The sequence below is a fragment of the Synchiropus splendidus genome, chromosome 19 (assembly GCF_027744825.2).
Source record: "Synchiropus splendidus isolate RoL2022-P1 chromosome 19, RoL_Sspl_1.0, whole genome shotgun sequence".
In the NCBI taxonomy this organism is placed as follows: Eukaryota; Metazoa; Chordata; class Actinopteri; order Syngnathiformes; family Callionymidae; genus Synchiropus; species Synchiropus splendidus.
The window spans coordinates 9,796,530-9,809,205 of NC_071352.1; the positions used below are offsets into that span (position 1 = coordinate 9,796,530).

Genomic DNA, 12,676 nt, shown 5'->3' on the forward strand with positions numbered 1-12,676 from the left:
TATTTAGTGTGAATGCTCTTGGGAGCAACACAGAGCATTCACACGCAGTTTCTTCAGAAGCTACATCATCAAGTTTGTTTTGTTGTTTTACTTGTCTCTTTTTATTTAGTAGGAGCTCTGTTCGTAAAATTTTGTAATTTTTTTCCACAAAACTTGGAGGTTTGGTTGCAAAAAGGCTTAAATGGAAGTCCTTGGACTATATTAAAAAATGAAATGTACAGAAAAGTCACACAGAGGCCACTAGAAGAAGATGGAACCACACACATGCGTATTAAAAAAAAGATATAAATTGCATCCGACACGAAATATACAAGTTATTCACACAAGGACAAAAACTTATTTTGTTGTTTGCTTTGTTTGTTTTCAATGTAATGAGAATGAAAAGTGACAGGGATTCGATTCGTCGTGGTACAAATCCAGCCATCCAGACGACCACCTTAATATCTTTGAGACGCACCAAGAGATGCAACAGCGCGCTTTCTCCACAAGATGGCGCGCTTTGAACTGTTAAATCGTTTCGCTGCGCTCTTCTCCAGCACATGGTTTGCGGAATTATTTTTGGGGGACGAGAGTGGCTTTAATGACAGACTCCGAGTAATATCGAGCCCTTTAATTTAAGACCGCAGAGATTATTTATACAAAACCAAGCCTGGTCTCCATTTATTAGTTTTAACGTTTGGTAAATAAGTCATAATTATCATTTAATAACTCGCTTCTAACGTCAATAATAGCACACGGGGGAACATAGGATTGTTATGTGGAATGTTTTACAAGCGAGATTAATTTGAGGACGCGTGAGGTAGAGTGGAATTCGGGGGGCTATACTGTCATATTGGAGCAGGTAAAAACACAGCTGCATCCACCTGGGTGGCGGTGCGGTGGGAGAGAAGAATGATGGCGCGTCACCCTCCCTCTTGCCTCCAAAGGGCCCTGCCTCCCCGAGGACCGCTGGCGTTGGCCATAGAAAGTGCGTGTATGCGTGTGGGTCCTTAAAGAGGTGCGCCGCACACACGGCACCAACTTTCTCCGTGGAAGAGTCAGCGAGATGAAGAGCAGCGCCCGCCCGGCACCATGCGCTCCAGGCTCCCACGGACCGCCTGCCTACTGCGACTCGTTGCGCTCCTCATCCTCCTCACGCACACCGCAGCTTATTTTGGGTCAGAATTTCACTACTTCTTATCAATGAAGCGCTTGTCTGCGGCTAGATTGCCAGATTACGCACGCGTAATTACGCACCGATTGTTGAGACCGTCTCACATTGGTTGTTATCTATCGTTTAGATTAGACAGCTATGATAAAATAGTTTAAAAAGTAATAGTTCTAAATATTAACTACACTTAGTATATTGGTATTTACATCACCAGGTCCGCTTTAAGATGAGATGAGATGTTTTTAACGCGGGTGCGTTGCTGTCGTTTCCAAGGCTGACAGGCAGGGAGCCTTTGGTGTTTCTACCTGCTCCGTTCTCCAACGAGCCTCCGAACGGCAAGGCCCACCTGAAGCAGTGCGAGCAGATGACACTCACCCGGCGCCAGAAGCGTCTGTGCCGCCGGGAGCCCGGACTGGCCGAGACGCTCCGGGAGTCGGTGCGGCTCAGCCTGCTGGAGTGTCGGTACCAGTTCAGGAACGAACGCTGGAATTGCAGCCTGGACGGTCGAGGGAGCCTCCTGAAAAGAGGTGAGCATTAAAATCAAAGATTCATGCGTGCGGGCTTCTGATGTTGCTGTGAATATTCCACAATGATATGCAAATGTCGGGATAACATAAGACAGCAATTTGCATTTAACTTTTGTACCAAGCTTTAAATGACGACCGCTTTGAGCTTTTGAAAATTAAATTATATTTATTTTAGGAATAAAGGTCTTTAAGTTCATTACTTATGTTTTACAAATAGTTCCTCTCGAAGACAGAAACATCATCTAACATATAACTATTATTTTGCTGAAATTCTTCATCCTACTTGAGGAATTATTTAATTTATTTATTATTTATTTCTTTATTATTTCAATTTATTTTCTACGAAAATGAAATTTCACTATTATTTCATTTTTCGCACAATTTCAGATGCGAATATTTTCATTATATTTACACTCCACAGCCGTATTGTTTTTTAAAATATCAAGAGCTGCACCTTTCGTTTCATATATATATATATATATATAAACTCAACACAATCACCGTGTTATTTGAACTTGAAGGGAATTTGTATTATAATATCTAATATTAATTATATTTATTTTTAACTCAGCTTTATTCTACATATTCAGTCGTAGACTACAGAGTCTTATCATGAGCAAATGTACTTTTTCATCCCAGCATTAATATTTTGTTGAGTTTCTGGACACAGACAATATTTTATATGCACAATGATCAATATCATTTGCGACACAGAAGCTTAAAATACAGTTACTTGAGAGCAGAGAATTTCGAAAACAAAGAATGGTTTTCATACATTCAAAACAATCCTTTAGTTTTTCGCAACTTTTGATAATACTGTATTTTCACTTAAATCTTTTATAACTTTTTTCTTTTTACCTTGCCTGCTTGTATCCTCCTAAATAGTCAACTGTTTTTACATATGTTTATTTATGAGATTCATTCAACAAAAACATTTATTTTATTTTACATTTTATTGTGACTCTTTTTTTACTCACGTTGTTTGATATGTTTACAGAGGTCTATGTGTAGTGTCTTGATGTCTTCATTCTTTTGCCAACTACTCAAAACTCTTAGTGCAAACAAAGCTTTTATTACACTCATTATCAGATACACTGCCAATATAGAGCGAGGCGACTACTTACATAGCGCCCAAAGCTCAATACCTATAAAGTGCTCTGTCAAACTTATGCATATGGATGTCAGCGTGTGGGAGAACACGAACAGGTCAGCAAGGAGAGTAATGAGGGAGTAGGAAGCCAACGACTGTGGTGTGGTGGAGAGCGTTCGAGCCCTGTGGTTATTTTTATCTGGAGGAAAGCGCCCATTCCCAGAGGAAAAGGGTGGCGTGATTACCCTCTTTCATCTGGGAAAATCCTTTCTAGTCAAAATAATAATTAATTGGATGAAAATAAACAGTGGTGACAGCCGTGAGTGCGGCCAAATACGAGTTTGTGTAAGTGGTGCTGATGGTTAGAGGAGGGATATTGTCACAACAGGGAGAAACAAAGCGGAGGTTAGAGCCAGCCATGACAAAGACGACTGTTAGTGATTCTGTGCTATCACATGTTTAGAAAAGAAAGTCCTCAGCAAACTTAAAATCAAAGTTTTGATGGTGGTACTTGCTATAACTCGACACTAGAGAGTGTTTTCATGTTGGATAGGTTGTCACTTTAGGAGGCATTTCAGACCGAATATGGTCTCCCACTTTCATCAGAACTTTCTTGTATTCAGATTATATTGTAGCTGCTTTATTTCACATTATATTAAGTTGCTAGTACAATGTTTACTCATGTACTTCATTGGATCGCATGATCAAATTTAGCTATAAAAAAGGAAGTATATCTTGCTACCTTGTCTTGGTTAAAATCACATTTATGTTGCCTCAACTGAATGAGTCATTTTCTGCACCAAATGTATCGTTGTTGAGTACACTCTCACAGGTGAACTAACAAAATGAGTCGACTGGTTTGCCAGCAGACATTTAATACTTGTGAATAGGTCCAAATTGCTTTTAGCTTCCAAAGCAAGTTGAAGAGAAATAACTTTTGTTTTGCATTGACCAGGTCAAATGTAAGTGTGTTTTAGCAGGGTAAATCCCATTATGGTCAAACATCGGAGAGCTTCTTTTATCCCACACATGGTTTAGTTGTGTTTGAATGGCTGTTTTATCACATGATTGTTCTGTTCGGGAACAACAGCCAACTGGTGTTAAACTAAAACAGTGTGTGGGTTGCAACTGGACAGGTTAAATTCTACGAAGCTATCAACTGCAACTCTCCAGTCACCCTGTCTGCACTTGCCTCTTCACCCACATAGACACTTGAAAATCATGAGGTATTATAGAAGCTATCTGTTTTTCAATTCTTTCCTCCTCAAACACTGTGTTTAGTACATTTAACATTACATTAACCCATTAGAGTTAATGCATTTTTCAGTGCATATTTCAATGAGATACATTTTTCAACAGAGCTGACCAATCATCCAATCCTCTTGTTTTCTAGCATTCAAAGAGACAGCCTTCCTATTGGCAGTGTCCTCAGCAGCGCTGACCCATGCGCTGGCCAAGGCCTGCAGCTCGGGTCGGATGGAAAGGTGCACATGCGACGAGTCGCCGGGCATCCAGCACCGAGAAGCGTGGCAGTGGGGCGTCTGCGGGGACAACCTAAAATACAGCACCAAGTTCCTCAAAAAGTTCCTCGGCCAGAAGAGGGTGAGCAAGGACTTGAGGGCGCAAGTGGACGCGCACAACATCAACGTGGGAATCCGGGTGAGTTTAAGGCACCAACCTACGTCTGTGAGCTCGGTTTGTTTGTCAGTTTTCAAATGGCAATTACAGCCATCATCAGTACACAACTTCAACCTGTATATTTTCCGTGGTGCCAGCCAGACATACGCCCCCTAATTTGCCGTAGTCGTCGGCGAGGCAGTGGGCGAGGTGGCGGTGTGGAGACGAGACGGCTGTGGAAGGGTTGGAGCCAGGTGTTTCTCAGGCATGATAAAGCTTGCTGTGCGGGCCAACACAAAATTAAAGGTCTCATATCGGAGAGAACGATTATAACCGTGGCCTCTTTTTAATATACGAGCGAGCATTTTTTTCCACTTACTAAATCACGGCGCTCTTCATAAATCCACCTAATGTTCATAACCACCACTGTGTAGCTCTGAAATAGCAGGCCTCGGGGTCCAGCAGCTCACACCTCACGCAGGTTAGGGAGGAACGTTAAAAAAAAAAAAAAAACAGGAAGAGAACTCTAAGCGACCATCTTATCTCCTCTTCAGCAAGCTTAATGTTTTCCTCACTTCAGAACAGGAGGCGAGTTAACAAAAACATGAAGTGGCTGCTGTCCCCCCATCTCCGAGTTAAAGACCCTGAGGGGTTCATACCTGTAAAGGGAGGTACTCAGGAGAACTTTTCAACCCCGAAAGTCCCCTCTGGCCCAGACCTCCTCCTCAGACTGCACTATATGACCTGTCTCTGGCCCTCACCGGCTGAGTGATCACGCTCTCATCGCTGACCATCAACCTCGGTGAACTATTAACCTAAATACGCGCCACCGTCGCCGACCGCTGCTACATATCCGGCATTTATTGCATAAAATTCTTATCAATGTTTCCATGAGCAGGCATGTACAAAGAACAGGGTGGAGAGATTCCACTGTCTGCACTGTTTGTCACCTCTGCCTCAGGCTTCAGGAAAGAGAGATGGGAGACAGAGCTAGTTTCAACACATAGAGGGAGAAAGAGAAGCATCTGCCAAAACTGTCCGAGTGAGAAATGCACGGTAAATGAAATATGACATACAGAACGGTTCTCTGCAATCCATTAGGGTTACATTCTGACTGGGATGCGCTGAAGGCATCCTAGCAGCAGACCGCCACCTCCAACCCCCTATCCCACCCTGCAGGAAACTGGCTGACTCTGAGCAGATATACCTCCCAGATAAGAGCTCAGGTCATGAATCAAAATGAGAGGACTGACATCTCCCTTTTTTCCCCTCCCATGCCGTTTTTTTTTTTGTTCCAGGCAGTGAAGAGCGGCCTGAAAACAACCTGCAAGTGTCACGGCGTCTCCGGCTCGTGTGCGGTACGGACTTGCTGGAAGCAGCTGTCTCCGTTCCACGACACCGGGCGTCTGCTCAAGTTCCGCTATGACACGGCGGTGAAAGTGTTAAGCGTCACCAACGTGGCCACCGGGGAGACGGAATTGGCCGGACCGCGGCGGCAAAGCCAGAGCCTTCGCACTACTGACGTGGTCTACTTAGAAGATTCGCCCAGCTTCTGTAGACCTTCCCGATACTCCCCGGGTACGGGTGGACGCTCGTGCGCCAAAGACACCAGCTGCGGGAGCCTGTGCTGTGGACGCGGCTACAACACGGCCATGAGGCTCACCAGCCTGTCCTGCCACTGCCAGGTCCGCTGGTGCTGCCACGTGGAATGTCAGACTTGCGTGAGGGAAGAAGAGGTGTACACCTGCAAGAACTAAACACGGAGACCAAAAATAAAAACTGCCCTCCATCTAAACCACACTTTACGAGATGCATGTTATTTTGAGAGGAATAAATCATGTGTATGAGGATGTTTCCACCGCTTTTGTTCGCAACTGATGCACTGAACCTTCTGGAAAAGAGCTCTTAGAACTGGTACCGAACTGGACGTCAAACGCAGCCTGCAATAACTTTTACACTTGACTATTTATTGGTTCACCTTTGCTGCTGCTGCTTCATGCTGTAACCATTAAAGTGTCACCACAAAGATTGAAAAACTCAGTCAAACTGTCTGTCCTGTTCACTGCTGTAGTAGAAGCACTTGGTTCAAAACAAAAGACGTGTACAGGAGAGCCACTGGGGATGATGGTGCAGAAAGCCGTGCAGGGTTTCGGTTGCTATTATGGAAATATCTATGGAAATCTCAACATGAATGTGCACTCACGGCAAACAAAGTAGGTTAACAGAGAGAAGGTCTTCAAATGCACAGGAATAAAAGGAGCCCCTTTTTTTCCTCTGCCATCAAAGCATGTTTCAAATTGCCTGACTCGATCGCTAATTTGACTCTAATTCAGCTACATGGTTGTCCTTTGTAGTCGGAGCATTTATCCCCCTCCCCCAAAAGCAATTGAAAGAAAATCACCAGGCTCCAAAACAACAGGTCAAAAGTGCATATGTTATCGGCTATATATCGGCTAGTTTGTTTTCCTCTGACTGAATCTGAGCTGTAAATATGAACTGGACATAAACGTGTCTTGTGAAAATGTGGAATCTTTATTTTCTACCTCACTGCATCATTTTTTTTTTGGCCGAATATCCATGAGATTGACGACCAGTGCAGTTATTCAATCTGTAAATAAACCTTGTCTTTTGTTAACAAGGCCAGGTGACGTTTCTGTAAATGTCTTTTCTCTAAACTGGATATGTATTTGGAATTTCAAAAGTATTTTTTCTAAGCATGTACGTTTCTATTTAAAGTGAATAAATGTTTATATGTGACGTCCGCGTGTCCTCTAAACACCCCTACGCACGCACCCATCCACCTGTCCGATACTCGGCAACCACTTCCTGCTGACACCGCCCTGCCCTTCCCTTTCATCTGCAGGCTTGTGGTCTCGCTGCATCACCCTCACACCGCCCACAGAGGTGAGGCGGTGGGCGGGAGTCACGCGTACAGGTGTTGTGCCTCTGGCCGGCACGCTCGCACTGATGACAATCATAATGACGAGGATGACAAAGAAGATGACTGCGAGGAATGCTCGTCGACAAATGTAAACACTGACCCCTGATGGATCCTAAGAAAGTCTGAAATCGCCGGCCGCCTGAACGACAGTCGTGCCATTATCTCTGCATCACGGTGTTCCTCTTGCTTGAAAGACGTCGGCACAGAGTCGACCATTGTTGGGATGCTTTTGATGTCGCTGTGTTATTACAATAATTGCTCATGATTGTCGCTTATAAAAGATGAACTAAAGGAGTACTTTGGTGAATTAGAAGACAATTTTAAAAAAGATTAGCTTTGCTTTCATGAGTTGAATGACCTTGTTCTAAGTGTGTTGAAGAATATCTTGGTCCGTTCATTGGCAGACTTATTCTCACACGAGCTTATACAATATACTTCTTACAGACAAGAAAGGGAATTCTTCAGGTGTTCACCAGTACTCCTCTGAACACAGTTGAGATGGAGACCGATACGCAGTCCAAGGCAATGACTCTGAGGGACAGAGATCGAGTCGAAACAAATGAGGGGGGTCGAGACCAAGAACAGTGTTTGGCATCAAATTTACACGTATCACAGATGTTATATACACAAAAGATGGGAAGATTACAAAGCCCAAACTAAAGATTTGATTTGAGAACTTTAAAAAATGGCTTTCATATTCAGAGGATCTTGCACAATAATTTGAAACTTCTAGATGAACTTGTCAGTCATGCCTTAGTTGTGGGCTTCCCGGTTAAATTGAAAAAAAAAAAAAGAAAACTTGCAACCTGAAACACTGACTGTATGACTTGGCCACCACTTCTGACAACCTCAAGGCAGACCTTCCTGTTATAAAATGACATGTTTTAATCGCTCAAAATCACTTTAAACGGCCGATTGACTCTCCTCCAGACATGTTTTTATCTGTCTGATATCAACGCAGTCTGATCTGCGCGGACCTGCGCAAGTGCTCCCTGAGAGGAAAATTAATTTCCACTCTTGGCCCAAAATGAGATGAGCACTGCAGAAAAACAATAATGAATGCGCAAGTGTTCTCTGCCATGAAAAGGGTCAAATAAGTTCACGCGTCGAAACTACTGACTCACCATATTAACTCTGGAATTATAATATTACAGATCAATATTTAACTTCATTGGGCAGGAATGCTTATGGAGAAAACGTCTTACCAGTTATGAGGAATATGAAGTATGTCGCAAGCGGTTTAGATATTGCAAGACATGAGGAAAAAAGAAGAGGATGGAGGGATGAGAAAGGGATAGTTTGTGGCCTCAGGAGGCTGATCCCCTGCTGCTCCTCTTGTTATTTTATAATGAACTCCTAAAGCCTTCATTTCCCTCACTACTGAGTGGAGGGGGTGCAGCAACGGGGGCTGCCGAGTCCATAGCCGGATTCGCACGCACAAGCCCCCAGGGTGGTGGCTTTTGAGCGGGGTGGGGGGTTGCACAAAGCAGGGGTGCAATATCTTGAACTATCCTGACAGCAGACAGGTGAAGGCAGAGTTTTTGCATGGCACATACATATACATATTTACATGTATATATGGTATATATATATATATATGTGTGTGTGTGCATGTGTGCGTGCGTGTGGTTGCCTGTGTGCAGTCCCTGCACCTGTGGTCAGCTCAGCGAGACTGATATGCGAGTGTGTTTGTAGTCAAGTACGTTTGTGCGGGTGGAAGCTAAAGTCACCTGACATGACTGTTGTACAAGCTTCTGTGTGTCACCGGGAGTGAAACAGATAATGTAGGGTGACGCTGGCGGTAACACAATCCGTTGTGTGTGGACAGGGTTAGTTCAGGTAGAGGTTACGCCGCTGGCTGGGTGAAGAGGAATTGGCTTTTTTTTTTTAAATATAGACAAGTCGCTCAGCATCAAAGATAATATTCATAACTGCCTTACGTAGCTGCAAGGTTTATACATCACCCATTTATGTAGAACAGTAGATGTTAACCGAAGCATGGAAGGGTTGTAGATACTTTGCTCAAGGACGCTAAGCTTAGTCTGGTCTTGTAATAGGAACCTCTGAGCCCCAGGTCAAAGATCTAAACAAGGCTTCCGCCTCTCAAGAGTAGGTTCATTGATAGCATCAGCGTTGACTCTGGTTCTTACAAGCCGCGATCGCAAAGAGAAAATGAAACGATAAAGAGGATACAAGAGGATTTGCTGTGGAAAAGTGTGGGACGTGGGAGCAGTGAAGGCAGCGTTGGGTAGGAATTTGGAATGTGAAATGAGTAATGCAATTGCTCAACCCACAACAAGAACACGCACCGCCTAGAGCTAGAACAAGGCTGAGTGCATACCTCGATGGGGGGGTCTGAATCCGGGCTGGACCCGGGCGAGGGCTGAGTTCTTCAGGGTGGCTGATGAGCTTGCGCTCATGACTGATGGTCAACGAAGCAGACAGAGGTGCGAAAATGATCGATAGTCACCCAGAAGCAGGGGGAGAAACACTGTGAACGTAAAAACAATTTTCACCCAGTCACTGTCACTGAAAGGCCCTCAGCAACTTTGAGATGGTCTGTTCAAAATGCTGGAGACTTACACCTGGGTCATGTGTTTATTGAGCAGCCAATGTTTTGACACATTTCCCAGAGGCACTCCTCTCACACTACACTGCACTCACCTCCATCCTCACCACTGAGTCTAGTAAATGACGGTCTCCAGGAGATTTACAGCACATGAAGTAACTGTAAGTGGAGCAAATAGGAAGCTTTTACTCCCCAGTCCCTCAAAACACCTGTAGATGAGTTGAACTTTCAAGCTAGTGGCAGCATTTAAGGCTTACTTCTTCACTGTTTGGACCAGGTTTTTCGGAAAATCTAAACGGCTTCCCCTGATAAAAATTAAAAAAAAAGAACTAGATCACAGTTACAGGTGTTTCAGACGCTAGGTGTCAGATTAGATCCCCTCCGCCACAATTGAAGTCATGAGCAAACCCTAATAATGTGAGGTTTTTTCTTTTTGCCATGTGCCAATCGGATGATATGCCATGAAAAAAAATTAAAATCATGTCACCGAAAACAGACAGGCGCTGGTCACAATGAGCTGGGACAGTCCATACCTCCAAGCAGCTCACTTCTCATGACCTTATAAAAACACAACATCAATAAAACTACTTCCCAGAATCAAACTCAGAATGCAGAAGGTTTTATTGCATCTTCTAGCTCTAAAACATGACAAATGGGGCACTTAGATTTCGGGCATTAAGAGCTATTTTTTTGAACAAGGGACCAAAGCTGCAATCAGGGAAGCTCAGCGAGAAAGACAAGTCCCCTATTGTGACTGAAGACTTAAAGATAAGAGCTGTATCTTTGACTCCCACCCAGGAGTGCAGATGGTACAGTAAAATTTCATGATCATTCGTCACATAGTCGAACAGGATTCGGCAGCTTTATGTTGTGTTTAAAGTACAGTGGAACAGAGCTGTGTCGTAGAAAAAGGAAACTTGCAAAACCTTCCAAAAAAACAGTGAAAACCACAAAATGTAGTGACTTCTACGCCAGCCCACCTCACCAGTCCTCTAAACTGATGCTGTTGATGAACCACCGGGCGGTGCTCACATAAGTGCTGTGCTGTAACCAGATAAAGCCAGATGCCAGCTAATAAGACTGATTCTTAAGTTGGTCCAAAACAAGCGTTATACAACAGTACTCTATTCATACTGTATAATCTACGCATTTTACAATGCAAGAAATGGCTCATTTAACACTCACACAAACACACAGAGAGGAGGTATTGCTCTGGTCGAGACCAGATCTGTGTGTAGAACACGAGGTTCAGAGGACGTACCAGTCCAGACGGCAGGGGAGCACACAGTCAACAGAGACACCACTGAACCGTTACACACCTGCATTAGGGTTCGCCTACCGATTCCAGAACATGGTGTCACAATCAAAATGTGACCCTTTCTGCTGTTATTGGTGGTGGGCACAAGTTTGGTTGTGACAATTGAGACCCGTCGACACTTGTGGTTTTCTTTATGTTGAAACTGTCTCAGTTCAGGTGACCTAACTTTGGGGAAGTGTGCTCCTTGTGAGGAGGATTTTCTTTCATAAACAGCTTTTTCAGTTGACTGTGTTTCTGTTTGTTTTGTTTCCACGCGATCCGAATGCAACATTACAACGGTTTGATGTGAGCTGTCGTACATGGGGGACGACTACAGGCCCGTGCACAAATAACAATCAAATAAGAAGCCTTCAAAGGCTGAACTGGCAAACAAACTGAGAAAGGTTTCATTCCAAGGACCAATTTTGAGAACACGTCAGAACACACATGGACTGGGGAAACCAAATTTGATCAAGTTTTCAGGGCACATTGGTTAACAGACACAGTCAAGGAAACTACTGAGACTATGGAAATTGTAAACTGAAGACGCTCAGGGACAGCAGTGGCGCTGTTGAGCTGCTGACAGGCCACTGACCATTACGTTTCATGGTGAATCACAATCGTAGGGAACCGTTGCCAGCGTCTCTTCCCATCAGTGTTCGCAGTCACACCTGCAGCCGCTGTGATAGCACATGTTGAGACACAAACATGACCGACTCCCTCCGCTCGACGAACGGTCCTCCTTTTCCAATCTCTCAACACACACACTCGCATAGACCCTGACCTCCATCACAACCAAAAACAAAACTTTCCCACATGCACAATTCCACAAGTGAAAACACCCAGATAAAAGCAGAAGAGCTGAGCGTTCTCTCAACAAGCAAAGGTTTGGGAAAAATAAGTCTGGAATGTTGTCTGTTATTATTTGGAATGTCGACGTCAAACGCAATTACCCTGTCTGTTTGGCTGGGTTTCCATGGAAGTGACTTCTTATTGAATCATCACTGTCATTATCAGAATTAGATTCAATCGACTCCTGTTATCGCTTGCAGTCTGCAAACCGCACACTTTGATTAAGTTGAGAGTGGCGAAGGATTGTGGGTAGGAAGCTGTCAGTCTGCGGAATAATCCTGGCAGGGGGAGCTCGATGCCTGAGCCTCTGAGGTGGACAGCATCTCTCATCCTCAGAGGTCTGAGTGTCACAGGTGGTATGGCCACGGGCTGCGCGTCTGTCTGAGCTCTGACAGCTCTGTGATCGCGCCACGCCGCTTCAGGTCAAAAGAAATGGAGGAGGACGGAAAGAGAATGACGAAACAAGCAAAACAATGAGGCTTATCGCTGCGGCTCGCTCAGAAAAGTGTCTGTCTGCAGCGTCACAAATAAAGCTGAGGGACCTTTTCCTCATCAGGATCGACTCTGAGAAACTGGAAGCTTATGAGCTCCTCCTGTCGACCTTGACAGGCCCTCATTTGCTTTCATTCAGCG

General features: G+C 44.3%; 1 protein-coding gene across 1 annotated transcript; it reads left to right on the forward strand.

The window, feature by feature from the left end:
• Positions 1–1,011: 1,011 nt before the first annotated feature.
• Positions 1,012–7,085, forward strand: wnt9b (wingless-type MMTV integration site family, member 9B). The gene is made up of 4 exons (XM_053852057.1): positions 1,012–1,157; positions 1,424–1,677; positions 4,161–4,426; positions 5,683–7,085. Exons 1-4 carry the CDS (start codon positions 1,072–1,074, stop codon positions 6,139–6,141), a joined length of 1,065 nt encoding a protein of 354 aa, XP_053708032.1. The 5' UTR covers positions 1,012–1,071; the 3' UTR covers positions 6,142–7,085.
• Positions 7,086–12,676: the final 5,591 nt, after the last annotated feature.